This window comes from Phoca vitulina, unplaced genomic scaffold (genome assembly GCF_004348235.1).
Source record: "Phoca vitulina isolate PV1807 unplaced genomic scaffold, GSC_HSeal_1.0 scaffold40, whole genome shotgun sequence".
In the NCBI taxonomy this organism is placed as follows: Eukaryota; Metazoa; Chordata; class Mammalia; order Carnivora; family Phocidae; genus Phoca; species Phoca vitulina.
Window position 1 is genome coordinate 8,675,606 of NW_022589743.1, and position 27,895 is coordinate 8,703,500.

The following is a 27,895-nucleotide window of genomic DNA, read 5'->3' on the forward strand; positions in this document are numbered from 1 at the left end:
TGGGAGGATGGGTTAGCCTGGTGATGGGTATTGAGGAGGGCACGTTCTGCATGGAGCACTGGGTGTTATGCACAAACAATGAATCATGGAACACTGTATCTAAAACTAATGATGTAATGTATGGGGATTAACATAACAATAAAAAAAATTAAAAGGAAAAAAAATAAAAGGAGATTTAGATAATTTGTAAGTATTAGCCAGGTATATGGGTGAGGAGGAAGGTAAGAGAGCTTCCTAAGTAATGGCAGGGAGATGAATAGAGAGTGTGATATAGTGGGGTTCAATATGGCCAGAGCATAGTTTGCAGGGGGCAGGGGATAGGCAACCCCCAGGGTAGGGGCAATGGGAATGGCCTGAAATAAGTCTAAAGAAGTGAGCATGGCCAGATCTCAAAAGACCTTATAAGCATGTTAAGAAGTTTGGACATGATCCTAAAAATAAGGGTGAGGCTGATAGGAGGAATTCTTAATCTCAGGAAACAAACTGAGGGTTGCTGGAGTGGGGGGGGGGGGGGGGGGCGATGGGGTGACTGGGTGATAGACATTGGGGAGGGTATGTGCTATGGTGAGCGCTGTGAATTGTGCAAGACTGTTGAATCTCAGATCTGTACCTCTGAAACAAATACAGCAATATATGTTAAGAAAAAAAAAAGAAGAAGAAGAAGGTAGCAGGAGGGGAAGAATGAAGGGGGGGAAATCAGAGGGGGAGACAAACCATGAGAGACGATGGACTCTGAGAAACAAACTGAGGGTTCTAGAGGGGGTGGGAGGATGGGTTAGCCTGGTGATGGGTATTAAAGAGGGCACGTTCTGCATGGAGCACTGGGTGTTATGCACAAACAATGAATCATGGGACACTACATCTTAAACTAATGATGTAATGTATAGGGATTAACATAACAATAAAAAATTAAAAAAAAAATAAGGGTGAGGAATGGAAAGATTCTAAGCAAGGTAACAGCATTGTCAGATTGTTTTAAGGCTCTCCAAGGTGTGAAGGACAGTTGGGCAAGGAATAAGAACGGAGGAGTTTTCACAGACTGGCCCCTTCTGTGGCTGAGCCCCTGGCGAACTGTCTCCAAATCTCTGAGCTTCAATTCCCTCACCCCTAATGACGGAAATAGGCAAACCTGCCCAGCCTACCTCACTGGATTGTGGCAAGCCGTGGATGGACATGACCAGGCTCTGGCAGCTAGAAAGCACCGGCAAAGTCCCAAGCAATGTTTGGATGAAATGAAAATGTGGCTGATATGGTTACATTTTCCGAGGAAATCTGTGCAGCCCTCTGACCCGCTTCCGAAAGACCGGAGAGGAAATGGAGAATGAAGCACCACCGGACCCAGCACCCTGAAAAGACCGTGCGCATTCCATGGATTTTGAAAGGGAGATGCTGTCCTCCTGGCTGTGTGGCACATGACCCCTGTCCTATAAATATGAATGGATGAGTGGCTGAGCGGGGCTTTGTTTTGTTTTGTTTTCATTTTTGCAAACCCTCTTATGACCGCAGAGGGAAATCTAAATTAATGCCATATGTCTGTAAAAATCCCTCTGACATCTTTTATTGTAATGGAAGATGACAATTGTTATCAGAGCAGAAGGAACATCCTTGAGTGAAAGTAAATACCAAACACCTTTTGGGAAACAAAGCACCTCCTGGTGACCTTTGCAGCTGCTCAGCTTCCTAAAGTACGGCAGGCTGGAGTTGTCTAATGACAGTGTACCCAGGATTTTCCCTTGTTTCCAGGAGTGTGCCTCCTCCCTCTCCCTGGGCTGTACAGAATTTTAAATGTCACAGTAATCACATCTTTCCCCAGGATAACATGAAATATCATTGGAACTTAATGGAGATGAACAAATGATCAAATTCAGATTTTACTGATATATTACATTGGAGGAATTACATCTATTTCACGAGCTGCAAATCCTCTGAATTGTGTAACACAAAAAAATGAGATAGCAAAAGCTGCTATTTCTGAGTCCCTACCATGCATTCTACCCTGTTCCAAATAATTCATACCTATCCCCTCAATGAATCCCCCTGATAGTCTTTCGAGGTGGGCATCATTATCCCCACTTAACACATAAATTCAGATAAATTCACTGCCCCCCCCCCTTAGGCTATATGGCCTTGTTGAAGTTATTGAACTGCTGTGAGCCTCATCTGCAGAACGGAAATAATCAGACCAAATTTATAAGATTGAGGAGGATCATATTGAATATGATGTTACGTGCGGCATGTTAGTACAGTTCCTGTGATACAGTCATCACTCACTGTATTGGGGTTCTCCAAGAGAAACAAATCCATAGGAGATACATGTATATCACATATTTGCATATATATGATTAATGATAAGAAATTGGCTCAAGCAATTATGGAGGCTGAGAAGTCCGTCCATCTGCAAGCTGGAAACTCAGGAGAGCCGGACGTGTAGTTCCAGTCTGAGTCCAAACATCTGAGAACCAGGAGGGCCAGGTTCAGTCCAACTGCAAGAGAAAGCCGATGTCCTGGCTGGAAAACAGGTAAAGGGAAAAAATTCTTTCCTACTCAGCCATGTATTCTGTGCAAGTTTTCAATAGATTGAATGGGACACACCCACATTGCTGAGGTCAGTTTGTTTTACTCAGCCTACCAATTCAAAGGGTAATCTCATCCAGAAATGCCCCCACAGACACACCCAGAAATAATGTTTAACCAAATAGCTGAGCACTCTGTGGTCCAGTCAAGTTGACACAAAAATTTTCGGTAGCCCTTACTAAATGCTGCTTTGTTAGCAATATTGTTGCTATTGTTATTGCTGTGAACTTGGCATTCTATGTCTGTCTAGCCACTGTATCACATTGCCTCAAAACCAAATACAGTCATTAGCATAATGATAATGAAATCAGAAGCCACATGTAATTTTTTCTTCCCTCCAAAAATTGTTCAACATCTTGTGCATTTAATTCACACCAAGGGTTCTAACCAATGGGACTGTTTCCCCTAAAACTCTTGGGAAAAGATGGGAATGAATGTTAGTAATTCAGAAATAAGACAGTGCCACATATTGATCCCTAGAGCACTAAAAAAAAGGAGGGGGAGCTCATTAACAGTGTCTTGCCAGCCCTCTAGGCTAGGGCTGTGAGTGTAGGTAACCAAGCAGGGAAAAGTTTAGACCATGAATTAAAAGGCACATCCTTGCTTGAAGCATCTTATCAGAATCTCCTATATCACACTAAATAAAAGAGAAAAGTTTAAATCTGAAAGCAGAAAGATATGTATATATATATGTATCTCCATCCAAAATGTCCCATGGCACTTTCCTGGACCCAAACTTACTTAGATGCCTGCTTCCCCCCATCACCTCCATGTCTGATGGTGGGATCAGAAAGAGCTTAGCTTGGAATGCAGCCCTGCCACATGTTAACAATGTTACCTTGAGCTACGTACTCATTTCTGAGCTTCAGGTGCTCCTTCCATTGGGCATAAAACCAACTCCACATAGCCCTTAGGAAAGTTCTTTTTGGTTTTTTTTTTTTTGTTTTTAAGATTTTATTTATTTATTTGAGAGAGAGGGAGAAAATACAGAGCATGAGCTGGGGGGAGGGGCAGAGGGAGCAGGAGAAGGAGACTCCCCGCTGAGCAGGGAGCCCGACACAGGGCTCCATCCCAGGACCCTGGGATCATGACCTGAGCCGAAGGCAGATGCTTAACTGACTGAGCCACCCAGGTGTCCCAGGAAGGTTCTTAGCTTTGTGTCTGGCACTTAATAAGGCCTCCGTAAATGTGGGCCTCCTTTCCACTCTCCATCTCCCACCTCAAAAAGTAATCTTTCCTTTAATTACTATTGCTTTTAGTTGACTGAAAGGTGGCATTCATTCTTTTCTGTGTAAGGAGATAGCTAGAGCTGAAGCAACCATCAAGCCTACTGGTTATCAAACAATACTCTACTAAGCCTCCGTAGGGGTTGTAAAGTGAGGAAGAGATGTTCAGGTGAGATTTCCACCCCTGCCCACTCTTCTACTTCAACTAGAGTTCATTTTGTTCACTTTATGTATGCATGCTTCCTTCCATTTAAGATTTCATTTTAACAAAAGATTCCTCAGAGGTTGATTGCAAACCATGATCCAATACAACTCCATTTTATTTTATTTTATTTAAATATTTTATTTATTTGAGAGAGAGAGGGCATGAGAGAGAGAGAGAGAGAGCACAAGCAGGGGGAGGGGCAGAGAGAGGGGGAGAAGCAGACTCCCCACTAACCAGGAAGCCCTACATGGGGCTCAATCCCAGGATCCTGGGATCATGACTTGAGCCGAAGGCAGACACTTAACCTACTGAGCCACCCAGGTGCCCCTACAACTCCATTTTAGAGATGAAGAAACAGAGACCCCAAAGGTAAGTCAACCAGTCCTACAACCATTTGAGACAGAACACAGTTCCCTTAGGTCACTGTGCTTTCTGTCATTTTAAACTGTAACACCTTACTATGACTGGGGTGGGAATGGTAATGTGATATGAGAGGAAAGCCTCTATCATCACAGAGAAACACAGGGTTGGCCCTCATTTACACTGAAGGGAGTTTCTAACAAAGAGACTTCAGACAGGAGAGACTGTTCTTCTTGTAACCCAGAGGTCATGATGGATACATAAGCTGCGCCAGACAGCCTGTGGAACTCCAGACCTCTCTTCTGGGTTTCTTTCTATTCCAAACCTTCATCCTACCTCATGTCAAATGACACAAAATAATCCATGTTTTGTTTGCTGCTATAAAAGTTGAGTTTATTCAATTTTACTGACGATTGGGCGGTGGTGTAGATGGTGTGGGCAGGGGTTCCAGTTGGCCACCGCTAAGCTCATAACCTCTATCACACTGGCATCTCTTTCTTAACCTTTCCCCTTATTTCTCCTCACCTCCTCCGTCAATGTGGCCACATAAAACTCCAAATTCCTGTCTCATTTTGTGGAGCTATTCCGTTTTTCTCCCCTTCTTGAATATCCAAATCTATCCAGGTGCTCAATAGTTTGAAAAAGTCTTCATGCTATCAATAACCACCCATCTTGGGGCACCTGGGTGGCTCAGCAGTTAAGCGTCTGCCTTCGGCTCAGGTCATGATCCCAGGGTCCTGGGATCGAGCCCCGCATCGGGCTCCCTGCTCCACGGGAGGCCTGCTTCTCCCTCTCCCACTCCCCCTGCTTGTGCTCTGTCTATCGCTGTGTCTCTCTCTGTCAAATAAATAAATTAAATATTTTTTAAAAAAACCACCCATCTTAAAATATAGTCGTGGTTATAGGTAGAAAAATTGTTTAATAAAGCCTGAAATTGAATTGTATTCTATTGTAGGAAAAACAGAGGTGTCTATGTTAAAATGAGAAATTAGTGCAGTGGTCAATGTAGATAGAAGAAAATATCCAGAACTATGCAAGAAGGAACAAAAGGATAAAAATATAGGAGACTTAAGGGCATACAAAATACACTGAAGGGGTGCCTGGGTGGCACAGTTGGTTAAGCATCTGACTCTTGGCTTCAGCTCAGGTCCTGATCTCAGGGTCATGAGATTGAGCCACACGTTGGGCTTCACGCTCAGCATGGAGTCTGCTTGAGTTTCTCTCTCCCTCTCCCTCTGCTCCTCACCCCCGTGTTCTCTCTCTCTCAAAAAATAAATAAATCCTTAAAAAAGAAGAAATACACTAAAAAAGGCTAACATATGTGTAATGAGCTCAGAGTGAGACTATAGGAAGAATGGGGAAGAAGAACTATTTGAAGATATATTGGTTGATTTTTTTTAAAACTGACAAAAGACATTAAGTCATAAATTCAAGAATTCTTACAAATCCCAAGCAAGATAAACAAAAGAAACCCACACCTAGACACATCATAGTAAAACTGCTGATGACCAAAGACAAAAAGAAAATATTAAAAGCAGACAGGAAAAAGAGAGAGACTTATTACTGTCTCAACAGAAATAATGAAAGAGAAGACAATAGAATTATTTCTACAAACACCTTGGCACTTTAGAATACCCAGCAATAATAGCCCTTGAGAATAAAGGTGAAATGAAAATATTTTCAGACAAAAATAGAACTCAGCAGATCCATAACAAATGAAGTTTTTTAGGAGAAAAGAAATTATCCCAGGTGGAAGCTGAGAGATGAAGGGAAGAATATAGATCAATTAAAAGAGTAAATATGTGATTAGAGTTCAGTGGATATTGGCTGCATAAAGCAATAATAATTGTGTCTGGTAATTTAAAGTATCTGTAAATTTATTGATATGCAGCAACAATAGTATATGAATTAAAGGGTAGAGTTCAAATATTCTGAGGTCCTTGCACTGTATAGAAAGAAGGTAAAAAGGTAAAAAGTATTTTACCTATAACCTTTGCTAGGATATAGATGCATGTTGTACTATTTAGGGCAGCCAATCTCTAGAGTGAATGTGTCCACCCAAAATTCTTATGTTGAATCCCTACTCCCCAATGTGATTGTTGGGAGGTGGAGACTTTGGGAGGTAATTAGGATCAATTGAGGCGATGAGTAGAGCCATCATGAATGAGATCAGTGCCCTTCTAAGGGTCATGAGAGAGTTTCTTTTTCTCTCTCTTTCTTATCACCATGTAAGGATATGGAGAGAAGTTGGCCATCTGCAACCCAGAAGAGGTCTCTCAGCAGAATCCAACCACGCTGACACCGTGATCTATGTCTTCCGGCCTCCAGAACTGTGAGAAATAAATTTCTATTGTTGATAAGCCATCCAGTTTATGGTATTTTGTTAGAGTAGGCAAAACTCACTAAGATACCACAAAAAGATTAGTACAAGTATATAACTACCAAGCTACAAGAGAGGGAAAATGAAACAATGAAAAAATTCAATCAATATAAAAGAAGACAAGAAATACGAAATATAAGAATATACATTGGTTGGCATAAACAGAGAGCTTACAGTAAAATGAGAGCTTCAAACCAAAGATATCAGTGATAAACTAAATGTTAACGGACCAAATGTTCCAATTAAAGGCAGAGATTTTCAGGCTTTATAATAAAACAAAGCTCAACTATTAACTGTTCACAAGAGTCATCTAAAACATGGAGATATTGTAAAAGGATGTAAAAAGTAAAAGAGTGACTACAGAATGGAAGAAGATATTTGTAAATGACATATCTGATAAAGGGTTAGTATCCAAAATATATAAAGAATTTATAAAACACCCCCAAAACAAATAATCTAATTAAAAAATGGGCAGAAGACATGAATGGACATTTTTCCAAAGAAGACATACAGATGGCCAACAGACACATGAAAAGATACTCAACATCATTCATCATCAGGGAAATACAAATCAAAACCGCAATGAGATACCATCTCACACCTGTCAGAATAGCTAAAATCAACAACACAAGAAACAACAGGTGTAGGTAAGGATGCAAAGAAAGAAATGAAGGGGGAACCCTCTTGCACTGTTGGTGGGAATGCAAACTGATGCAGCCACTCTGAAAAATAATATGGAAGGTCCTCAGAAAGTTAAAAATAGAACTACCCTACAACCAGCAATTGCACTACTAGGTATTTACCTAAGGAATACAAAAATACTAATTTGAAGGGGTACATGCACCCTGATTTTTTTAAAGATTTTATTTATTTATTTGAGAGAGAGGGGGGGAGAATACAGAGGGAGAGTGCGGGGGAGAAGCAGACACTCTGCTGAGCAGAAAGCCTAACGTGGGGCTCGATCCCAGGACCTGGAGATCATGACCTGAGCCAAAGGCAGACGCTTAACCGACGAGCCACCCAGGTGCCCACCCCGATGTTTATGTCAGCATTATCAACAATAGTCAAACTATGGAAAGAGCCCAAATATCCATTGACTGATGAATGGATAAAGATGTGGTGTAAATTTTACTTAAAATTTTTTTATATTTTTTTTTTAAGATTTTATTTATTTATTTATTTGACAGAGAGAGAGACAGCGAGAGAGGGAACACAAGCAGGGGGAGTGGGAGAGAGAGAAGCAGGCTCCCTGTGGAGCAGGGAGCCCGATGCAGAGCTCGATCCCAGGATCCTGGGACCATGACCCGAGCCGAAGGCAGATGCTTAATGACTGAGCCACCCAGGCGCCCCTTACTTAAAATTTTTTAAGTGAAAGGATGAAAAAGGATATGCCAGGAGGAGAATAATTGAAAAAAAGCTATAGTCGTTGAATTAATATCAGAAAAAAGCACATTTAGAGGCCAAAAGCATTACAAATGAATAAAAAATAAGCTTCATGATAAAAAAAGAAAAAGCTTTCATTTGCTAGGTAGATGTGGCAGTTACACATTTATATGCACCAAATAACATAGGCCAAATATATATAAAGCAATAACTGATGGAACTAAAAGGAGAAATAGGCAAATCTAATATCTTAGGAGTTTTTAATCATACTTCTTTCAATAACAGTATAAGTAGTCAAAAACAATCAGTGAAGGTATGGACATCTGAACAACAAATTGGTAAACATAATCTAATTGTAACTTAAGGACATTCTACTCAATAATTGTAGTGTATACACATTCTTTCCAAATACATATGAAGTGGCTAAAAGGTTAACTGTATCATTGGTCATAAAACAAGTCTTAACCAATATCAAAGAATTGAAATCATACAGAATATATTTTTAGACCACAGTGCAATTAAGTTAAGAATCAAAGACCAAAAAACTACAAATTCCCCTGTGTTTGAAAATTAAGGAATACCCTTCTAAATAACTCATTGTTCAAAGGAAGAAATCAAAATTTTATTTACTTATTTTTAAAGATTTTATTTATTCATTTGAGACAGAGAGATGCAGAGAGAGAGCATGAGCAGGGGGAGAGGCAGAGGGAGAAGCAGACTCCCCGCTGAGCCGGGAGCCCTACGTGGGGCTCTAGCCCAGGACCTGGAGATCATGATCTGAGCCAAAGGCAGATGCTTAACCATCTGGAGCCACCCAAGCACCCCAAAATCAAAATTTTAGAATTAGAAAATATTTTAAACTAAAAGATCAAGAAAACAGTGCATAAAAATACTTATAGGATGCATCTAACAGGAAATATCTACCTTTAAATGTATGTATTATAAAAGTAGAAAGACAGAAAATGATGAGTCAAGCAATCATCTCAAGAAATTAGAAATAGAAGAGCAAGTTCCAAAGAAAATGGAATAAAGGAAAAAAAATAGTAGAAGCAGAAATTAAGGAAAGAGAGAACAAGCTTATAATAAAATCAGCAAAGACCAAAGTTGATCTTTTGAAAAGAGTAATAAAATTGACTAGCTAATAATAAAAGTAACTATCTAGCAAGACTAATCAAGAGAAAACAGAAGAAAAATAAGCTATTTTGGTAAGAAAAAAGGAAAAATCATTATAGATCTTACAGATACTAAAAAGATAACAAGAGAATATTATAAACAATTCAGGTCATTAAATTTTAGACTTTGATAAAATAGAAAAATTAACATTAAAAATACAATTTATTAAAACTAACATGGGAAAAATGGAATATATGAATCATCCTATAACATCAAAGAAATTGAATCCATAATTTTAAAATTTCCACAAAGAAAACTCAGTGCCAAATGGCTTCATTAGTGTAGTCTACCGAACATTTAAAGAAGACATAGCCGAGGTGCCTGGGTGGCTCATTCCTTAAGCATCTGCCTTCGGCTCAGGTCATGATCCCAGCGTCCTGGGATCGAGCCCCGCATCGGGCTCTCTGCTCTGTAGGAAGCCTGCTTCTCCCTCTCCCACTCCCCCTGCTTGTGTTCCCTCTCTCACTGTGTCTCTCTCTGTCAAATAAATAAATAAAATCTTAAAAAAAAAAAATAAAGAAGACATAGCCAATTATATACAAACTGCTTCAGAGAACAGCATAAAATGGAAAACTCCCAAACTTATTTTATGAGGCCAACAAAACTGTTACGCCAAAATCTGACATGGACATTACAAGAAGTGAACAGGACAGGATCATCTCAGTCATAAAGATGCAAAAACCATAAACAACATATTAGGAAATCAAATACAGCAGTGTTTAAAAAGGTTTAATGTATTATGACCAAGAAAGATTTATTCTGAGAAAGCAAGATTGGTTTAGTGTTGAAAAACTTGAACAATTAACTCACCACATTAACAAAATAAAGGCTAGTTATTATATTTTCATCTTAATGGAGAAAAAGCATTTAATAGAAGTCATCTCCATTCTATGATTTTTTAAAAAGATTTTATTTATTTATTTGAAAGAGAGTGAGTGAGAGAGAGCATGAGCAGGGGGAGGTCCATTCTATGATTTTAAAATCTTATGACAAGCCCCAAATAGAAAGGAACTTTCTTAATCTTACAAAGGACACCTATACAAAAAATCCACAGCAAAAATCATACTTAGGGATGAAACACCCTATGATGTACCATCACCTTCAGGATAAATCCAGACTGCTTTGTCATCTGCTGGCTCCACCCATGAATCCAGAGCCCCAGCGACGGACAACAATTTGCAGCTTCCCAAACTGCAAAATTATGTAGGCCAACCCCGTTGCACACGTTCTCTATTAAACAGAGGTCCTATTGCTATTGTACAAGTACTTATTTATAAGTGCCTCTCAAATTATTACTGACACTAAAACATAAATGAATTTATGACCAAAAATATGAAATAAACGAGTAGTTTGGGACAAATGCCTTTAGGTACTAAATGCCACAAATAGGAATTTTCAGGATAATAACAGTATGTGGAAAGAAACTCTCTAGCTATATTTCAAGCTAACAGCAGGGAAAAGAGATTTTAAGAATTAATTGCTCCACTGTATAAATAATTTCAACACAAATCAAATTAGAAGAAACTTGGGTGGTTTTGTTTAGTAAATCAAACCATGTAGTGTTGGAAAAAAGCTAAGTATATAAGGAAAATATATCCTTTCTGGAATTTAAATGGGAAAAATATGCAGTGTCCCAGATCCCAAAAGATGCATGATGTTTACATCAAAAGAACACAGAAAGAAGTGTGAGAAGGCTAATTTGAGGATAAAAAATGAACTCCTGAATTGGAGAAGAGGTAATAAAATGACGAAATCATTTTATCCCTGTTGTATGCATGGTCTTTGGAGGCAGATTAACCTGGGGAGAAATACACAAGGTCCTTGTGATCTGCCAATCAATTAACCTCTCTGAGGACCAGTTGTCACTAAGTTTAAAATGGCAAATGGATGTGATGTAAGTCTCCCCCTACCAACCAAAAAAAAAAAAAAAAAGTCTTTTTCTACAGTCATTCCTCTTGCCCCACTTGAAAGCTACATCCTCATTTTCCCAGATGACAAAAAGAATAAGACAAGATGCTCCAAAATTTCCTTAAGAGATCCAAAATTAAAAGCTCATTCCTCAAATTAAAAGGGACAAAGAAACCACAAAAGGTAACCATTCAAATGAGCCTCACAAGCTGTGGGGCTAAGGAATTCACTGATGGATGAGGGCTGCCTTATGCAGATAGAGCATTTCGCAAATCTGTTCCAGACCTCTGCTGAAGTTTCTGCCTCCCTCGGAAATGTATTGCCATCATTAATGCACACTGGAATGGCCAGCATTCCCTCCAACTAGCTGTGCACAAAAGTAGGTTGCATGCTCACTCACAGGGAGGATGATTTGCAAAAGGAGACCAGAGAAGCAGGGTGTTCATGCATGTGCAAAAACCTTGCCGAGAAGATGACTCGTTACATTAGAGGTGATCAAGCTTCCAAAGGAACCAGGAAAACTCAATTATGCCGTTAAGAGTGTGCACAGCCAAGTATGTGCTGAGCTGTTCTCTTCCCTTGATTCTTGCCAAAAAGGCTGATGTGCAGCGCTGCTTATTATGTGTGTGTTTTTTTAACTCCAGGGCTCCATGGAACCCTTTCTTAGAATGTCAGAGACTAAGACAAGTCCCAGATCTTGTGAGCCAACCCAAACCTGGCTGGGCTCAGAGATGGATGATATTCCATCAGGGGCTGGCCCCTGTTCCTCTAAGAATGGATTCAGGAGATGGGGACATACCATTGACAAAGCTCCCTCCCAAGGGTATGAGGGTGTATTGAGAGAACACATCTGAATGTGGCCTCCCCTGGAGGCTGCCAAGAACCTGGAGGAGGAGGAAGGAGCTATCTAGAGAAGGGGATGGCTGTGAAGGAGATAAGCTTCAGCCCTCCAGAGTTGTCAGTCGGGGATTTAGAGGGGCTTAGAATGGAAGCAACACAGAGAAAATAAACCTTTCATAACCACCTTTAGGGCAGGCAGAAATAATAATTAGAGTAAAGATCTTTGCTCTGGCAGAAGAGCCCAGAAGGATTAAATCACAGTGACCCCAGTATTAAGTCGGCCAGATACCGTGCTGATCTCTAAATGCATTATCTCACTTAACCTTCATGATGTCCTGGCAACAGTGACTATTATTATCTCCTCCATTTTGCAGATGGAAAAACTGAGGCTTTAGAGAGATTATGCAACTAGTCCAAGGCCCAAAAGCAGTGAGCATTGCTTCACAACTGGATGCTGCCTCTCCATTGAAAATAATCAATGGCTTAATGAGGTGTTTAGCATACCAGAAGCATTCAGTAAATGATTATTAATGAAATAACTTATGTTGAATAAGGCAGGTCAGTACTTAATTATAAGATCACACTGGATTAATAGAGACCTGGTGCTAATCAGCTGTATGACTTTGGGTAAATTGCTGGACCATTCTGGGTTGCATTTTTCTAAAAAGAGTTTAGACTAGATGCTTTCTGGGTTATGAGACAGCGATGAATGAGTCATATGGTGAGCCACCATTTAAAATAAGCTGCCCATCTACTCATCAAGTCTTACCAGAGCCCCCAATGTAACTTTGACCCAAGTCCCCTCAGCTGTATGATGAAATTGTTTCTCTCTCTCAAGAGAAAAAAAAATGCATGGGGCCGGAAGGCACACGCATTTTTCTAGAGCGCCCTGTGGCTTGGTTGGAGAGGACACTGCCATTAACAGAAGGGCCCTTTATCACAGTTGCCACTCCATTGTCAGTGACCAGATTGTCCCATTTGTCTCCATCAAGAGCACTGCAGCCACACCGGATTTTAAAGGACCCCATGAAGGGCTTCTCTCTTTGCTCAGCCTGATGGCTCTTTTCTGGCAATTGAAATGCAGAGTTCTTTTCTATCAAAATGACCACATAAGGACAGGAAAAACCTATTAGAATGTGCTCAGAGCACAACTGTGACCTTGAATGTTTTCAGATGCTCCTTTTCTCTTCTTTTAAAAAAAAATCCTTTTTATCTTAAAGCCATTAAATAATAGTTCATGGGCAGAGATGATTGGACTATAGAATTTGTTGTTTTTACATTCATTCTTAGGGACTGTGACCTTACCATACAACATCCTTTTCTCAGTTACCACCTGACTGCCTCCAGACATGTTCATTCCCTCGATCCAGTCTCCATCAAAGCCTCCTCCTCTGGAAAACCTCCCTTGAGTCCATCAGGCAGATGTGAGCACTCTTTGTGGGAATGAATTATACTTGAGGCCAGGACCCATGATTTCTCTCCCTGCCATTCTCAGTACTTCATGAAGTGCCTGGTGTAAGATAGGCATTGAATATGTATTTGGTGAACAGATGTTGAAAGAATGCTTCAAAAAATCAGTTACAACATTAAGTAGTAGATTAAATAAAGTATAAGTTATGAGAATATATATTTTTAAATAATGGTTATTGGTGGGTCTACAGCCAAACAGTAATTATACTGATGACCATTTTCTTCTTTAGACTTTATGAAGTATGTGACTTGAACAGGCTCTAGGCTAGAGAGAGGGACATATATATTTCTTGACAATCCAAACACACTTGCATCAGAACTTACATTGAGCCTTAACCCAGTTCCTACCACCAATGAAAGGATCAGCCAGCAAGCATCTACAAGAAACAGGCTGGCCATCACTGCCCTAGATCTGAGAAAGATGGAATGAACCACGGTCAAGTTACATGCCCCAGCTGGAAAGAGATCGCTTGGTGTGGAAGAGTGAAGGTTGAGTTACAAAGTGACTCGTGTTAAAATAAATCTATACAAGGAATTAAATTCAGAATATCACTCTTCTCAAACTTTGACCAGTTAGTTCTGCGGCCCTATTCAGACAAAGTTGCTACCTTGAAGAACAGATGCCAGAGAGAAAATATGTAAGAATCTTCCATCCCCTACACAGGCAAATGTCATTCTGTGGAAGGAGTGACTATAAATTCAGTTAGATGCAGGTTGAAATCCTGCCTTTTAGTAGCTCTGGGACCTTGGTCATGCCACTTACCTTCTGGGCATCATTTTTTGTCACTAGAAAAGTAGAGATAGTAACACTTGTCACATATTTTTGAAAGTAGGCATTCAATAAATGTTACTTTCCTTCTCTCCAGGCAGTAGGCCAGTGGTGAGGGGTGGCGAGGGGAGAACTGATAGGGAAACTTCTTAAATTGGGAAGAAATTGGCCCGATTTCCAACTGGGAAAGGTTTACTGTTGAAATAAATTGGTTGTGGAAAGGAGCAGCAAAGGTAGGTAAATTAGGGCTCTAGACCCAATTCCAATGTGGAAAGTGGGGCAAGCTTTCCCAGACAGCACCAAGTAGTTCTCTGGATGCCACTTGGGTGTTTTCTAATTCAACTCAATTCTGACACTCTCTACCCAGAAATAGCACCAGATTCCACAGGTTGAGGGCTCAGTCCCACAAAACTGCCCCTGTCCCACACCCCCTCACATTCCAGATGTCAGTCACTAGCTCAGGTCATTATCTATGCTTCTGTAAATCTGCTGTAAATCAAAGGTTCCCAAAGCCCCGCCTCGGGTTTGATTAATTTGCTAGAGCAGGTCACAGAACTCAGAGAAACATTTTACTTACTAGATAGAACAACCAAGAAAAGAGATATATTGGTCATATGAATGACCAAATATATATTTCTTATAAATCACAGTATTGCAGTAGAAATCTTCAGAAATTGGAATCGATGTCAAACCACTCATTTTAATTCTACAGATATTTATTGAACACCTACTATGTGATAAATATTGTTCTGGGCCCTGAGGATATGGGGAGGAATAAGAGATGATCCCTGCTATCAGAGAGTTCACAAACTGTCAGGAGAGACATTCATTGAAGATGCATGCATATATGAGTGATGAGCATTTTGAAGTGTGCTATGAAAGCATGTGGGAGCACAAGATCTAGTCTATACAGTCAAAGATCACTTACCTGAAAGTTCTGCTGATGTTGAGAACAAATGAATGAATAAAGATAAAATGGTAGGTTTTATATTTTCCTCCACCACTCGAATTACGCAGATATTTCTTGCATCCCTACTATGTGCTAAGCCTTGAGGAAACAGAGATAAGAAAGAAACTATGAAGAGTCTCTGCTCCCCCAAGGCCTTAAAATCCACTAGAGAAGAATGAAATAAACTGCAGAGAAGCCAAATCCTATCACAAATAAAAAGCTTTGAAAACAGAGGAGGGAATGGTAGCTCTGCTCTCCTAAGGGGAGATGCAAAGCATGCCAAGGAGGGAATCCAGCACTGGGGTTTGGATGGCAATTTCCATGCTACCCCTTGGGCTTTTACGCTGTGAATATAAGTGATGCCCGCAGTGGCAGCTGGTATTGTTAACAACTTGAAGCATTAATGTAATACAGTGATGCCCTCAGAAAATAAATAGAGCTGATAAAGAAATTAACGTGTTCAAAAATAAATGCATCATCTGCTGACTTGTTCACATCTTCACACATGTTAGAGTTTACTCAGAGCTAGAAAGAAAGAATATAGCGGTAAAGTTAAACTCACAAGTGATAGCCAGGAGGAAGGTCATTGTCCCCTCCCCAGCCACATAGAGTAAGTGACTGGAGAGCTTCCATTTCCAGGGCCCTTTCCAGTTTTCAAAGTACCTGCACATTCAAATTGCATTTGTTATGTCCAAGAAGCCCTAAAAACAATGAGTGCAGATATGTCCTTTCCACTATACAGGTAAGGAAGCTGAGACTCAGGAGGAATAAGTCATTTCTAGTGTCACATGCTGGAGAGTGGTGAAGGGAATAGTCAAAACCAAGTCTCCCCTCTAATGATCTCTGAATACCCCAGGGCTACTATAATGTGCATGTGAGCCACCTGGGAGTCAAAATGCAGAATAGGATTCATAAGTCTGGGGTGAGGCCTGAGCTTCTATACTTCCAGCAGTCTCCATAATGCTGATGCTACTGGGGAAAGGGCACTCTTCACCATGAAAGATAATCATGGTCTGTAATTTTCAGAAGGAATTATCTTGAAGGGTTATGACAGTGGACCATCCATCTTTCTCAAAATACCAAGCGGTTGTCTCTCAACAACTTTTACCTAAACAATAACTATTCTCCTTTGACCCATCTGGGGCCATGGAAAACTATAGTTCATCTACCTCAGTCCTTATTCTTGTCTTGGTCTCTTCTGTCTCTTTCTGGGTCTATCTCAGTCTCTGACTCTCTGACTCTATTATCCTCTCTCTTGTGCTTGACCATCAAACCACATCCTTGAGTTAACAGTGAAAAGTAATGGCTCACATTGTGTTCTGCCTTCTGAGCAAAGGCCTACTCAACATGCTGCCTTTCAATATAATAGGCAATGACAATTCATCTTCATAATTCATCAATCAATATATACTCACTAACTGCCCCAGTGTGCTCAGAAGAGACTATGCTTCAGGATGGCCTGCCTAGAAATGAGATATAAAATGGTTTGGGGCAAAAACCAAAACAAAAAAAACCCAAAAAAACCCATGGCATCAAGGAATAGGATGTGGAGATATTTAGGGTAAATCAAGATGTGCTCTTGGATGTAAGAATGGAAAGAAACTATGTTTAATGCTGTGAAGTATGGAAAGAAGTGTAAGATATAGTTATTTCTCTCTAGGACACATTAAATCTACTTAGGGAATTGATGAGAGAATAATTACATTCATGTTTATTAATGGTAGGGGCTAATTATTAGTATATTTGTTTGATTTTGTCATCTAGCATTCGTTCCCCATTTTGTGACTGAGAGGATGGGGGCAATATGACCCATTGGTCACTGTCTGATGGGGTTCCCAGTCACAATGCCTTGCTTCACTGTTATGGGGTGAACATATGACCTAACCCAAATGAATCAGAGACTCTCTCCCTGGAATTTGAACTTTGAGCAGAGTAACAAGAAGACTGAAAGTAATTGGAACTGGCATTCTGGGTAGCAGTGCCCCAAGACAATTCTCCATTGGTTCTTGCCAGAGCTTCTTTATCTCCTGTCCTTTCTGAGTATAGTTCTTATTGATTATGTGAGTAATCTTATGGCCTTTCAATAGATTCCTGTTCTACATAAGTAAGGAATTCCAATTTATACAAACCCTAGTGTACAGTTTTATGCATTATATAATTTAAGCATCACCAAAACCAAAAGAAATAGGTGTTATTGAATCCAATAAGGAATATTCTGTCTCCCTGAATTCTGAATGAATTGAAAAAAAGACAAAGATACCAAACATATCATCTTTATTATCGATAGAGCATATATTTGCAGATGATTGGATTTTTCAGTACTGCAGAAGTAAATAAACTCACACAAGGTATCTCTGGACAACGGCAGACCTCCTAATGGAGAGGCAATCCTCTGTAAAATGTATGGCAGGGAGCAACAGAGTAGACATAATTCATGTGGGCAACCCACTCCCAAGAGGAAGCAAGGGAGGAGCTGAGCCAAGCATAATGTACTTGTTCTTCACAAATGTGTCAATCAAGTCACTTAACTCCATTGCTCCACTCTACACTCCCCCTCCAAGGTATGACAAGTAGAGGGAGGAAGGAAACTAGGGCCTTACTCCATTTGAGCTCCTTCTGCATGGAAAGAAATACCTGAAGAGGGGAAGAATCACTCTTCCCAAGAGAGATTGGTCCCCATTTTAATAAGCATTTCCAGGAATTTGCTAAACACTTTATTTGGATTACCTCATTTAATCCTCACGATCATCCTCTGAAGTTTCTACTGTTAATATGCCCATTTTATGGATGAAGATATTCAGGCTTGGAGAGGTTAACTTACTTTCCAGCATACCCAGCTAGTGTGTGATGAAACCAGGATCCAAGCCCAAACAGTGTGACCCCTGATTCTGTGTCTTATGTCACTGTGCCGAAACAGCCTCTCTAATAAGGAAACTGACACCAAGAGAAGTTAATTTACTCAGATAATAATTGGTAGAGCCAGATTTCAAACCTGGAGTCACATCTGTCTGACTGCAAATACCATGTACTTAACCACTATACAAATGCACGAAAGACCTAAGAAAAATTTGAGTGCCAGCAAACACTCAGAAAAGAGAAATGTGAATTTAGCCTGGAGCACTCATGAAAGCTACATAGAGGGCTGGTGTTTTGAGATGGGTATTCAAAGACGGGTGGGATATATTTTGAAGAAGGCATTTCAGTCTGAGAATCTAGCATGAATCCTAGATTGTTGAGCAGGGAGTAAGCTTAGAAGACATTGACTCCATGAGCAATGTAAGGAAACAGGGACCTTGCAGGGAAGGAAGAGTAAAAGAGGGAGAAGGGGGGTGACCAGAGTAGATGAAGGGATCATGTGCACAGGAATCAGAGATAATGTTGAATAATGAGCCTAACTGTGAGGATTTTAAGCCAGGCCAAAAAAAGTGTGGGTTGTCTAATTCTTGAGTACAGTTTGAGAGAACAGCCAGCCACAGAACCTATCAGTGATGTCTATCATGGTTTAGAGAAGGACAAGCCCAAATTTAAGAAACCCAGTGGGGAGCCTGGTGAGCACCTCAGTCCAAAAGGGAGATGATGACGGCCTGCACTCGGCTGGTAAAAGACCAATGGGAAGGAAGAGGTGGCTCTGAGAGCCATACTAAAGCCATCTGCAATTTGGTGATATGAATGACCTAAAGGATGGAGAGAAAAGAACAAGTTTCTAAGCTGGAGGACTTGAAATTATCACTTGGAAAAATGGGAGAAATAGAAACTTGGCTTTGGAGGCCCCCTTCTCTTCTTCCTGGGCCTCCTCCCTCACCCCCCTTCACCTACACCAAGATTTGATCTCGGGAAAGGGCCTAATTAATCCCTACAGCAAGTGTGTATGACAGGCAAGCACTAAGGCCTCACCATTCTCAGGAAGAAAAGCATTGACAATTGAATGGTGTTTTTTAGTTGTCCCAATTAGAGAAATCCAGGCACAAGCAGCCAACAGAGGAGGAATTTGAGAGAAAAGGGAGACCCACTGCTTTTGGGAAATGGTGCTGTGTCAGTGCTTCCTCTGGCATGATGCTCCCAAAGTGCCAGGCACCCTCCTGAATGCCTTACATATATGCCTGCATTGAACCCTAACAGCAACCCCATGAGGCTGACACTGTGGTCCCCACTCTAGAGATGAAGGATGAGGCATAGAGAGATTACACCTTGCCCCAAATCACACAAGAGGTGATAGAGCTGGGGTATGAGCCCAGGCAGGCTGGTTCTTAGAAGAGTAGTCTTGATGACAAAATGAGAAGTTGAGGCAGTACAATAAAACCATTGTATCAGCACTTATGAAACTTTCTTTAAACAGTAGAAATTCTTATTTGATTTATTCCAAGTTGCATCTTACCCAGGAGACAGATAGATGATGGATAGATAGGTAGATAGATAGATAGATGATAGATAGATAGATAGATAGATAGATAGATAGATAGATAGATGATAGATAAACTATTCCAGGTCAAGGGAACAGAGTGACAGCCAGGAATCTGGAGCTCCTCCTATGTGACCTATCCCTTGTCCCACGTTGCTGACTCTAAAGCTCCTACATGACTCCATGGAAACCTAATCCGAACACAAGTTCAGTGCAAAGCATCTAATTCCTTGCCCCTGCTCTTCTAAGTCTTAAAGAATATACACAAGGAGAAGCAGAGATTGAAATATCCACTTTATTCATGGACCCAATCTGCTCATGGCTAGACTGGAAAACGCTGTGGGGTCTCTCACCACCATCTCTGAACTAACTCACTCTACTGGTAGAGATAGAGACAGAGCGTACAAGCACCCATCACAAGGTCAGGCAGGTTGGAGGTCAAGAGAACAAGAGACAAGAGACTTGGCTGTACATAAACCTTGTCTAGCAGAGAAATGTCAGGCTTTCAGTCTTCTAATCTGCCTCACATATTGCTGGGAGAGAGTGCATAGAAGCAAGGTGACTTTCACAACTCTAGGGGCACCATTCCCATAGAATACAATCTGAACAATGTCCTTGGGTGGAGAGGTCAGGGGTATATTCATGGTATATAATGACCTGTGTAGCCCAAGTATCAACCAATCAAAATGAAACCTGAACATTAAGTAGTCATACTTGTGCATATCACCTTAAAATCAAGCTGGAGGGAAAAATGGATGAGAAAAGTTAAAATCTGGTGGAAAGCACACAATTAGATCATTTCTGGCAAGCCACTTTATGGTTCATCAATCAGCCTATACATTGATTAGGTGCCCACCTTGGTCCAATTAATAGGATCCAAATCAGCTAATACGCATATGGTGACTTATGCCAAAAGAGTGCCTTAAATGGGACTGTGGAGCTGAGGGGTTCTTCTGAGTGTCAGCTTTTCCAATTCACCTTCATGCATCCAGAACATCTTTGAAGCTCAGTTTAAAAGCCTCTTCAGTTCCATGAAGGCTTCTTTGCTTACCCTAAATGGAGATATTTTTCCCTTCTATATTAGCTCTCTTAACAGTTTGTATGATACTTTTACCCTTCATTATGCTTTTTTAATGCCCATCTTTTCTTTGCCAGGTTAGACTATAAACTTCTGAAGGACAGGGGGTATGCTTTATTCATCCCTGTATGCCAGTGGTTCTCAGCCAGTGGGGATTTCAGTTGTCACAGCTTGGGGTAAGCATGGTGGAAGGTGGAAGGTGCTATTGGCATCTGGTGTGTAGAGGACAAGGATGCTGTCAAACATCCTGTAGTGCACAGGACAGCTGCCCCTTCCTTGCCCCCAATATCCTATGTCCAAAATGTCAACAGTGCCAAGGTTGAGAAATCCTGTATCCCTAGTGCTTGGCACATAGTAGGTGTTCAATAAATGTTTGTTCAGTGAATAAATGGATAAATGGATGGTTTGCATTTTCTTAAGTAGATTGTCTCTTGCCTGAATCCCTCATTATGGGTTGGCTCAGGGGTGATGTGATTGGTGCCTATGGACAGATGGTCAGTCACGATGACTTGCATTTTGTAAGATGATACATGATAAGTCTGCTTCTTTCTCCCCTTCAATGGTTCTCCATTGCCTATAGATCAAAATGCAGGATAGCAGATAAGGCCCACCATGACCGATCCCTGCCTACCATGTGCCACTCCCTAGAACATGTCCCATTCTGTAAATGTTGGACAACTCAGTTGGATCTGCATGTTGGTGTATAAATAGCCAAGCCATAATAAGGTTATAATGAAAATGTGCACACATCCCAGCATGTTTATAATAAATCCAGCCAATGATTTTCTTTATTGATGGTTCTTCATATAATGAGGCAGATCCTTAGACCTGTGGATGCCAAACTAGGATACTCTGAACCAGTGGTTCTTAAATCTGGCTGCATATTAAAATCATCTGGGGGGCGCCTGGGTGGCTCAATTGTTAAGCGTCTGCCTTCGGCTCAGGTCATGATCTCAGGGTCCTGGGATTGAGCCCTGCATCGGGCGCCCTGCTCAGCAGGAAGCCTGCTTCTCCCTCTCCCATTCCCCCTGCTTGTGTTCCCTCTCTCGCTGTGTCTCTCTCTCTGTCAAATAAATAAATAAAATCTTTAAAAAAAAAAAAGAGTTTAAAATCATCCGGAAAGCTATTAAAACATTAAAACAGCTAAACACCTCAGGCCCAACCAATAAAACCAGAATCTCTTGGCAGGTAGGGAGAGAAGGGCGTGATTCAAGACAAAATAAAACCCCCGTGTTTTGTACAGTTTCTAATGTGCAAGAAAACTGCCATATAGATCGTCTGAAGCTCTTCATAGAGGGCAACCTTCCAAAGATGTAAGTGGCCATAGGAAAATGTGGTTTCCCCCCAAAATGAAAGAGACCAATGAAAATCTTTTATTTTACACAGAATGAGAGGGAGAGTGGGGCACAGTTTCACACAGTGGGAACCAAGGCCGGGGAACCTACATTGGAAAAGTTGACCTGATTTCTTTTAGAAATTCAGGCTAGGACAGTGTAGGGAGGATCGCAGGCCAGCTGGATTTGGGAATGCCACACCTCTGATTTCCTCTCAACTCATTCTTTAGTTATAGGAACTATATAATGCATGAGTGTGGTGTGACTGTTCATAGACAACACGTTGAGCTAATGATAGAGATCTTAAACTTTTTTAAAAGTCTTATTTTGATGAGAGTCTCAACGAGGGGTGCATATCAAAATCATCAAGGAAGAATTTTGAAATCAAAATCTCTGGAGACAGAAGCCATGTTTTTTTGTTTCTTTATAGTAAATTCCATGAGTGATTTTTCAGGATTCACTCCTGGTTAATTGTAACTCCTTAAATAAACCAGCATCTGATATAAAATCAGTTCACCAGTTCATCAGACTTCAAAGCAAACAAGAAAAAAAGAAAAAAGCAAACAAGAAAGACCAATATCCAAAGAAAAAGAAAAAAAGAAAGATCAGTATCATCTTCTGAATGTACTGAATTCCTGTTTTGGGGTGGTTCATTTCCAAAGGCATTTATCCCTAAATAAACTAAAGGGTATTACTTGGAGACCAAGTGGCAGACAGCTCCATCCAGGACTGAGCTGCAAGTAGGCAACGTTCTGTTAATAATGCCAGCATCTGTTCAGTGTTTTCAACTGGAAAGCAACTATTTCCCATCTAACTTCACCGATCCACTCCTTGGAGTACTAATAAACTCTGAAACAAATAATACACTATATGTTAAAAAAAAAAAAAGAAGAAGATAGAAGGAAGGGAAAAATGAAGAGGGGGAAATCGGAAGGGGAGACAAACCATGAGAGACTATGGACTTTGAGAAACAAACTGAGGGTTCTAGAGGGGAGGGGGGTGGGGGGATGGGTTAGCCTGGTGATGGGTATTAAGGAGGGCACATATTGAATGGAGCACTGGGTGTTACACGCAAACAATGAATCATGGAACACTACATCAAAAACTAATGATGTAATGTATGGTGATTACCCTAACATAATAAAATAAAATTAAAAAAAAAAAAAAGACTGTGACAGATTCTCTCTTCCCATGCCAATGAATTGGGTTGGCTCTTTACAACCAATAAGATTAATTTACAGAAATATTTAATAAAAAATCTTTCAAGGAAAAAAAAGACTGAATGCTTGTGGATTGGAGCATGGGCACCATGCAGCTAACATCACATCTATGCCAATGGCCATTTGCCATGCTGTTTTAGGTCTACATCTGCTGCTGGTTAGCAAAAATTCCATTCACAGCTGTCCAGATGAATCAAATGTCCAATTAGCATTTCTTGCTCAGTGACAGGATTCTGCCCAGAACAAAAATTCTAAAACAGAAAGCACAACAAAACAGAAACTTTTATTCATATTCTTGCTGAAAATCGTACTCTGTGAATTCTCGAATGTCTTAGGGGGAAAAAAAAAACTTATAGGAAGCTAACAAAGTCCTCTAACAATGTGTTTTTTCCCTAGATGCAGTTAAGTTCAAAGAATTTCAGTTTATTATATGCATGCCTTCCTGATGAAAAGCCTCAGTCTGTTCTTTCCTGTTCCTCAGTTCTAAAGACCATCAAAATCGTAAGTTTGCCATCATACCACAAATGGAAGATGGAGTTACCTTCCACTAATAAAACCAACTCCTGTTTTCAACTTACATGTCTAAGGTAATAGAAAAATGAACTCAGACTAATCTTCAGATTTCCCTTAGCGCTGATAACCAGAATTTGTTTTGTACTTGTATGTTTAAGTATGCTAAGGTACTTGGCAAAATAACTAGAATTCTAACTCAAAAAGACTCATAATAAAATAGCCCAAGAAGCTACTTGTGTCCTCCATTGTTGAAAACCTTTTTAATGGTTTTCCATCTCACACAGAACAAAATTCCTGAGTTTAGCTGTGTCTCCACACTCATTTTGACCCTGTCTCCCCTTGGCTTACATGATCCAGACACACTGGCCTAATTTCAGGTCTCTCTCAGTAAGCCAAATTCTTCTCTACCCCTGGGCCTTTGCACGTGCTGTTTCTCCTGAATACCTCCCCTACCTCTGTCCTTCAGAACTTTAATTCCTGTGGTAGTCCTTCTTTGATCATATTTATTTAGCCCCATTTTCCTCCTATTGTAAAACCTCTCTAATTCCCTTCTTGGTTTCTTTGTAGCACTTACGATAGTTTGTAATTTAGTTTAATTCATGTACTTGTTTTGCCTTTATCTCCCAGTATAAAGAAAGATCCAAAAATCCAGAGCTTAAGTTATTCTTGTTCGTCATATCTCCACTGCCTAGCACAGTGCCTTTTATTTACTAGCATTTCAATAAATGTCAGACATCTGTAAGAATGAATGAGTGAATGTCTGAATTCATGAATGAATGAATGTGAATTAATGAATTAACAATGTGACCAAACCATGCTTTACAACGGAAAGGACATTTTTCTTTTCTCAGTCATAGCTAATGAAACTATCTTAGGAGGTCTTCCTAAAGAAGGGCCTTTCTCGTAAAGAGAAAGTTAAAACTTTCAAGGGGAATTAACTCCCATAATGATAACTGCCATTTATATAGCACTTTGTAACTTACAAAGCACTTGCTTGTACCTTTACCATTATTGTCTTCCCTATATTAGAGGAGAAAAATGAAACACAGAGCTTCTGTATCTTCTTAGTTGCCCAAGATCACAAATTAATAAGGGACAGAACTAGGACTCAAACTCGGGTCAACAGGTACTTAATTTACTGGTCTTTCCTCCCCCCACTCTCCTCCCAGCCTCGTTATTCTCTCCATCTTGCAGTCAAGTTACTCCTGCCAAAGTCTGGAGATGATTTTCAGAGGAATCTACCCTGAGGGAGAAATATAGTTTGATTTCAAATTTAATTGAATGTACAGCTAAATTAACTTGCTGGAGAAAAATCCATTTTCTAGGAGCAGTTTCAGCACATACTTTTAACAATTAACAAACATAATGCATATGTTAAAAACAAAAACAAAACCATTTAAAAAAAGACAGTGGAAAAGGCTAAGTAAACAGAGGCTGCGCTCTGTGTCTCTAACTCAATGGTCCACTGCTCTCCACCTTATTAAGGATGGTCCCAGAGAGGAGACTCTCCAATATTTTTTTCTCTGGAGACAGTTGTACATATACTTTGTCTAATGGAAGTACCCCCATAGTTAAAATTGTTCCATTCACTGTCATTTCCCCCTGCCAAAGTTGATTTTTATGACAAGCTTCACTGTTCACTTGCAGCCCAGATGTTACCATGGCAGCGTGTAAGCTGCGGCTGCAGAAATAAGCTTTCCCTCCCAGTCACACTGGGGTTAAAATGGTAATTACAAGAGCAATTTTTAAAGGCAGCTACACTTTATTATTATTATTTTTACATAATGATGGTACTGTTTTATTTGTATAATAAATGTTCATTTTAAAATTATGATTTTGGGGGCCCCTGCGTGGCTCAGATCGTTAAGAGTCTGCCTTCGGCTCAGGTCATGATCCCAGGGTCCTGGGATGGAGCCCCACGTCGGGCTCCCAGCTCAGCAGGAAGTCTGCTTCTCCCTCTCCCTCTCTCAAAATGAATAAATAAAAAATCTTTTAAAAAAATAAAATAAAATTATGATTTTGTATTATTATTATGTTTTATTCAAACAATAAAGATCAAAATTAAGAAAAAGAGGGAAAGAAGAGAGGGAGGGGGAGGGGTGAAGAAAGGAGGGCAGGGAGAGGAAGAGGAGGAGAGAGGAGAGGGGAGCTATGTTCCAGGATGCCAGCGTCCTGTGTTATTAATGAAAATAAATTTAAAGATCCATTTTCTTTTTCAATATTAAGATGCCTTGTAATTACAGCATTTCTCATTACCATCAACTTCCAATTCTGTTCTCAGCATGCCTAGGAAATTTGAACATATTCCAGGCAAGAAGAAGGCCAATCAGGATGTCACTGCTAAGGTCATAATGAGGGAAATATTCACAGCAAAAACAGGGAAGACCAAGATAAGCCTCACTAGGAGATCTGCTCTGTCTGTATTTGCTCTATCAGCAGTTTTTCTTTCTCTTTTAAACTTTTGAGCGGATAGCCACGCTGCAAGAGCCCCAACCCAGCAAGGCTGGGTCTTCATGGACATTGTTGACTGCTGTGACCACACGGGACTTGCAACAAACCTAATCTGAAGCATATGTCCTAATGTTCCGAGTTCTTGTTATGCTGCAGGATAATTAGCATACACGGTAAACACTCCGCATGGAGGGAGAATTACACGAACCTTGTCGAAGCAAGATGTGTCTCTTTTTCTCTTGGCCCTCATTCTTCAGTGTCATTTTCAACCAGTGGCAATCATTTATCTTGAACTTGTCTAATACAAGTAAGACACACAGATATGGTTGGACACACACACACAAATGATGACAGAGTCAACTCAAAAGCTGAGATACTCCATGCTCCAGACACAAATCCTCTTCTCCACCATGACCCAGATCTCTGCTCCTCTCTCCCCCAACACAGGCCTTTCCACAGTCTGCTGTTGTGGTTCTTCAACTCTTGGGAATATCTGATCCATATATATACAATTCTCACCCCTGGCCCTGGTCTCTTAGATACCTGAGAGCCCAAGAAAAAAGCAAAAGAAATCTAAATAGGTATTGCGTATCAGGACTTGTGGTGGGTGCTTATACATGGATGATCTCATTTCAATTTTTCGGGAATATAGCCAGTCTGACATTGCACATATTTTTATAAACACAGAAGTTGAAGTTTAAAGAGTGACTTGTTCAGCATGACAAAGGTAGTGAACCTGGCCAAGAGTCCAGACTCCAAATTCCATGCTCTTTCCATAGCAACACACAAAAAAACTCTTGAGAATAGGGTTGTGGATAACCCCTGCTGTTTAGGCTGAGAGAATGTAATAAGCATTGCTTCTTTCTTTTTTTTTTTTTAATTATGTTATGTTAGTCACCATACAATACATCATTAGTTTTTGATGTGGTGATCCACGATTCATTGTTTTCGTATAACACCCAGTGCTCCATGCAGTACGTGCCCTCCTTAATACGCATCACCGGGCTAACCCATCTCCCCACCCCCCTCCCCTCTAAAACCCTCAGTTTGTTTCTCAGAGTCCATAGTCTCTCATGGTTCATCTCTCCCTCCGATTCCCCCCTTCATTTTTCCCTTCCTTCTCCTAATGTCCTCCATGCTATTCCTTATGTTCCACAAATAAGTGAAACCATATGATAGTCGACTTTCTCTGCTTGACTTATTTCACTTAGCATAATCTCCTCCAGTCCCATCCATGTTGATGTAAAAGTTGAGTATTCATCCTTTCTGATGGCTGAGTAATATTCCATTGTATATATGGACCACATCTTCTTTATCCATTCATCTGTTGAAGGGCATCTCGCCTCTTTCCACAGTTTGGCTATTGCAGACATTGCTGCTATGAACATTGGGGTGCATATGGCCCTTCTTTTCACTACATCTGTGTCTTTGAGGTAAATACCCAGGAGTGCAATTGCTGGGTCATAGGGTAGCTCTATTTTTAATTTTTTGAGGCACCTCCACACTGTTTTCCAAACTGGCTGTACCAACTTGCATTCCCACCAACAGTGTAAGAGGGTTCCCCTTTCTCCACAACCTCTCCAACATTTGTTGTTTCTCGCCTTGTCAATTTTTGCCATTCTAACTGGTGTAAGGTGGTATCTCAGTGTGATTTTGATTTGAA

General features: G+C 40.4%; 1 protein-coding gene across 1 annotated transcript in view; it reads left to right on the forward strand.

Annotated features, from left to right (window-relative positions):
• STXBP4 (syntaxin binding protein 4) overlaps window positions 1-24,019 on the forward strand; it is a 222,109-nt gene extending 198,090 nt beyond the window's left edge. Inside the window, exon 17 of the mRNA XM_032429269.1 lies at window positions 23,665-24,019. Within this exon, the coding sequence (XP_032285160.1) occupies window positions 23,665-23,674 (10 nt within the window). The 3' untranslated portion in view covers window positions 23,675-24,019. The remainder of the gene's footprint in view (window positions 1-23,664) is intronic.
• Window positions 24,020-27,895: the final 3,876 nt, after the last annotated feature.